We start from the raw sequence: 5,075 nt of genomic DNA on the forward strand, positions 1-5,075 counted from the left end.
TGGGTCGCCTTTCTTTGGGATAGGAACAAATATCGATCTCTTCCAGTCAGTTGGCCAAGTGGTCGTTCTCCAGATTTCTTGGCACAACTTGTAAAATGATAGTTTAACTCACTGCTGAAGAATGTCTGTCTTGAACATTGTTGTTATGTTCTGTTTGGTTGGAATTGACTCACAGCTGAGCTTCTGGTGGGTTTTCACAGGCTTTAAATTGCATGAAAGGAGATCATTTTTGTCCTGCAGAACAGCTGATGGATTCTAACCACGTGCCTTTGCCTTGGCAACGTAGCCTCTTCCCAATTGGCCACCAGATCTCCATCACCTTGAATATTGTTGCACTTTTAAGATTTATCTATCTATCTGGAATCAAAAGTCACAACGAGGGAGGGATTGTAAAACAATGGGGGAACTTTTACTTTTCAAAGAGAAGAGTGTGTGTGTGGGGAGGGGTGGGCAGGGAGAAAAGTGCAACAATGAATCCAAAGTTTCTGTAAATTTTCATTAAAATTAATTCAAAAAAATAATAAAAAATAAAAAAGTCACAACAACAATTCAAAAGACTGGCTAAGAACCTTAAGAGAAGGCAGTGAGTTTGTTAATGAGAGGAACTGCTCATAAAAAGAGGGTGGAAATGGTTGCACAACTCAAAGGATAATCAAAGTACCTGAACTTTACATGTAGGAAATGTTGAACTGTTGGTTCTTTATAAAAGAACAAAGACCAACCCTGTGGAACAGCCCACCCAGCCCCTTCCCAAGCCTGGAGCAGGTGCTGCTTCCACCCTCCTCCAGAGTTAATGATATGGTCCCCTCAGGGAAAGAGGCACTTAGTGCTGATAATGAAGCTAATTAATAGGATGCCAATTAGCACCAAGGGACAGCTATAAGAGGGAGGGGGAGTTCTTGTGTGGAAGTGGCTTTTTGTGAGGAAAGGAGGGTCCAGACTCAAATAAAAGGATGAGAACAAGGCAACAGAATTCTCTCTCCTCCCACTGTCATCCGAGCCAGCATCTCCTCTTCCAGGAAGTCTTCCTAAACCCTCCACTCCACTTCCCTTAGTCTCCTCACACTCCTGTATCAATTCTGAGGCTTTGGGGAATGTGTGTGTGTGTGTGTGTGTGTGTGTGTGTGTGTGTGTGTAAACAATTCAACCCAAGATGTATACTAATCTTTTCTAAAATTGCGAGAAAATTACACAAAAATATGTGAAAATTTATATCATAAAAAAATCCATATACCCAGCACTCAGTTTAAGAAATAAATTACTGATTTGAGTTAAATCTATTTCTGTATACCTCCTGTTATCCTATCTCTTTCTCACTGCCCACCCCAGACATAAGCACCCTCCTCAATCCACTGTATGCTATGCTCCTTCACAAACAACGCCGGGTAGTCTAGCTCCTTTCTCGACTGTCCACTGGACTCTTCTATAGTGATGGACATTGTTTATGTCTGTGCTGTCCGTTATGATTGCTAGTCACTAGTAACAAGATGTGAGCAAGTTCATCGTGCTTGGATCCACAATCAACACTTTTGGCACCAGCAGTCAGGAAATCAAAAGATGAGTTGCTGTATAGGAAAGCTGGCCATCAGGGACCTCTCCAGAGTGCTAAAGAGCAACAATGTCAGTCTAGATAGTAAGTTGCACCTGATCCAGGCCATGGTCTTCTTGATTGCTTGATATGCATCTAAGAACCGGACAATGACTAAGGGTGACAGAAAAAGAACAGGTGATTCCTTTGAGCTGTGGTGCTGGAGAAAAGTATTGAACATTCCATGGGCCACCAAGAGAACAAACAGGTCAATCCTGGAGAGTGTGAAACCAGGTTGCTCCTTGGATGCAAGGATTTTGAAACTCTTTCTCACATATTCTTGCTATATTGCCAGGAAGGACCAGACCTTGGACAAGGACTCAAAGGACATGATAACATCACCACAACAGTGACAAGATGGATTTACACAGTGACAGCAGCAATGGGTTCAAGTACAGAAGATGATGAGGATGGCACAGAATGGGACAGGGATCAGGTCTATTGCTCATAGGGTCGCTGACTCAATGGTGCCTAAAAACAACAACTAGTAATACACGGTCACTGAGCACTTGAAATGTAACAAGACTGAGTATAAGATTGAGGAACACGTTTTTCTAATTCTAACCCATTTAAATTTAAATAACCAGATGTAGTTAAGGCCTTTGTATTGGGAAGAGGAGCTCTAGTATGGAGTGGAGAATGTTTTTTGTACTCACTGTTGTGGGTCTAGAACATGGCCTGTGTTGCAGGGTGGAACTGTTCAATAGGTTTTCCTGGCCATAGTCTTTAGAATGCCAAACCTTTCTTGCACCTCCCAGGGAACCAGCTGCTTCATGGGATAAAAATGGGCAATCAGGTGAGCTCTGATGGCTTAGTGGCAGGAAACTGCACTGCAATCCCAGAGGTGCATGGTTCAAATCCACCAGATGCTCTGCTGAAGGAGGAACAATCGCCTCCTGTACCAGTCAGATCCGATTTGATGGTACACACATGTTGTTGTTGTTATGTGCCTTCGAGTTGCCTGCGACTCATAGCGACCCTATGTACAACAGCCCTAAACTCCGCTCTGTCCTGTGCCAATCGCACTGTCTCTGACACTCCCATCCCAATTACTGAATCAATCCACCTCATAGAGGGCTTTCCTCTCCTGTGCCGTCCTTCCACCCTCCCAAGCATGATGTCCCTCTCCAAGGACCGGTCTCTCCTCACTACATGTCCAAAGTAAGTTAGACAGAGCCTCAGAATCCTTGCCTCCAAGGAGCCACCCGGTTTAACCCTCTCCAGGACAAATCTATTTGTTTTCCTAGCAGTCCATGGTATTCTCAGTACTCTTCTCCAGCACCACAGCTCAAAGGCATCAATTCTCCTTCTATCCTCCTTGGTCATTGTCCAACTCTCTGATGCATAACAGGTGATTGCGAAGACCATGGCCTGTATCAGACGCACTTTAGTCTCCAGAGAGACACCACTGCTCTTCAGCACTTTGGAGAGGTCCCTAACAGCAGACTTTCCCATGGCAATGCGCCTAAATAAATTTTTTTTAAAAAATGGGCAATCTCCTCCCAGGCATTTACTTGAAAACTTGCTGGAGGGTCAGCTGTGAGTTGACAGTGCCTAACAACAGGGAAGTGTTCAATATTTAAGCCAATGACAGAATCTTTATAGAAAGCTCATCATGGCTTTCTTTTCCAGCTGGCACCACAGAGGCCCATAAAGGTGATGTGACTTGACAAGGTCATCTAGCTTACCTAGGAGTTCTTCCTGATGTGCCCTGAAACCCCACCCCCTCCCACGGAGCATTCATAGGTCTTCACTACAGGCAGCCTCTCTGGGCCTCCCGGCCTTTGCAAGTGTGAGGCCTGTGCCCTCATTCTCCAGGAGCCCTGGCCTTGCTCTGCCCTCCCTTTTCCCCAGGCATCACTAGGTGGACTCCTTTTCTTCCTCAACCAGGTGAGTGAGCTCTTGAAGCCACAATCTAGAGGAGATCTAGAGACTGGAGGAAGAGGAAAGGAGTGGGATAGAAAATGTCCTTTCCCATAGATAAGGGGACTAGTGCTCTGTACAGACAGGGTAAGGAACTCAGAGAAGCACACACATTTGCCAGAAGAGGAAGGCACATTTTCTACACTTTTATTTATGAAATACTTAGTGGCTTGATACAAAGTTAGTGTCTGTCAGCAGCTGGCAGTGGTGCTTAGTCCAGCACCCGAGTGGGGCTGAGGGAAGAAGTGACTCTAACCTTTGCTCCACCTTGGCAGAAATAGGCTGGGAAAGACCCTGGGCAGGTGAGGACCCAGGGGAGCAGTGGGAAAGGCCCCGGGCAGAGGGCCCTCCTCCTTCAGGCATGATCCTCTTAATCCCAGTGGTCACATTGGTTTGAAGTAGGCATCGAGGAAGACACTGTCCTCTGAGTTCCTCTCCTGACTCCCCGTTCTAGAGTCAGGAGTGTTTTCCTTGGCTGCTCCCCAAGGGGGGGTCCCCTGTGTCTTCTCAATAACCCCTCAGGGATGCCTGCCCCTTCCTGGTCTCAGAGGGCACTGCCCTCAGTCCATTAGTGTAAAGAGACAGACAGGAGCCCTCTCAGTCTCATGTTAAGGGACAGGAGCCAGATGGGGGAAGCCTAGCAGCTGCCAACCTCAGCCCCACCACGGAAAGCCATAGCTACGTCCACACCTCCAGGGGTATCATGCTCTCCTTGCTGCCGAGGGGGGGCAGCAAAGACTCTTCCTCTAGGAACTTGAGGGGGAAGTGGACTAGGTGGCCCTGGACCTTGGTGAGCTCAGACCGTGCCAAGGGAGGGCTCACTATGGCCAGAGGGTCTGCAGTCACGTACTCCCGGAGTGCCCGCATGGAGCGTGTGGCATTGGACGGCAAGCAGCGGAAGATCTGTGGGAGGGGTGAGCAGGAGACAATAAGGCATGGGAGACTTTCCTAAGAGGACAGTCCTGGGCTGGACCCCCACAATCCTCCCATGTTGTTGTCGTTAGGTGTGACCCCATGAACAATGGATCTGAACTTTGCCCTGTCCTATCCTGACCATCTCTGATATACTTGAGCCTGTTGTTACAGTCACTGTGTCAGTCCATCTCTTGAGGGTCTTCCTCTCATCCTATCTCTCAATACCCCTCACATTGACCCTCGACCACTGAATGCCTTGATAGTCAATTCCTATCCCCACCCCCACCTCTATTCCCTCCCAAAAACCACTGGGTTGGGGAGCCTCTCTTCATTCTACGTGAGCTGCAGGCCACTCCCACCTGCTCATAGATATTGGCATTTTTCTCAGCTATGTCTTGCCACAACTGGAAGAAGTCCTCACAGACAGGGTCCCGGAGATCCAGGTCTGGCTGAGCATTAGCTCCAAGAATCACACTGAGGGAGAAAGGGGGGGGTCTCAGCAGGGCCAGATAAAACCCTTAGTTGTTGTGTTGTTGTTATGTGCCGTCGAGTCGTTTCCAACTCATAGCGACCCTATGCACAACAGCCCTAAACCCTGCTCTATCCTGCGCCAACCGCACCGCCTCTGATACACCCATCCCGATTACCC

At 47.7% G+C, this 5,075-nt stretch overlaps 1 protein-coding gene across 2 annotated transcripts in view; it reads right to left on the reverse strand.

The window, feature by feature from the left end:
• Positions 1-4,189: 4,189 nt before the first annotated feature.
• Positions 4,190-5,075, reverse strand: part of PLD2 (phospholipase D2) — a 14,247-nt gene continuing 13,361 nt past the window's right edge. For both annotated transcript variants that reach the window (XM_006899073.1, XM_006899072.1), the window contains exons 23-24: positions 4,786-4,900; positions 4,190-4,414 (exon numbers count right to left, since the gene is read on the reverse strand). In XM_006899073.1, coding sequence (XP_006899135.1) covers positions 4,190-4,414; positions 4,786-4,900 — 340 coding nt within the window. The remainder of the gene's footprint in view (positions 4,415-4,785; positions 4,901-5,075) is intronic.

The sequence above is a fragment of the Elephantulus edwardii genome, unplaced genomic scaffold (assembly GCF_000299155.1).
Source record: "Elephantulus edwardii isolate Elephantulus edwardi_28Jun2011 unplaced genomic scaffold, EleEdw1.0 scaffold00246, whole genome shotgun sequence".
Classification (NCBI taxonomy): Eukaryota; Metazoa; Chordata; class Mammalia; order Macroscelidea; family Macroscelididae; genus Elephantulus; species Elephantulus edwardii.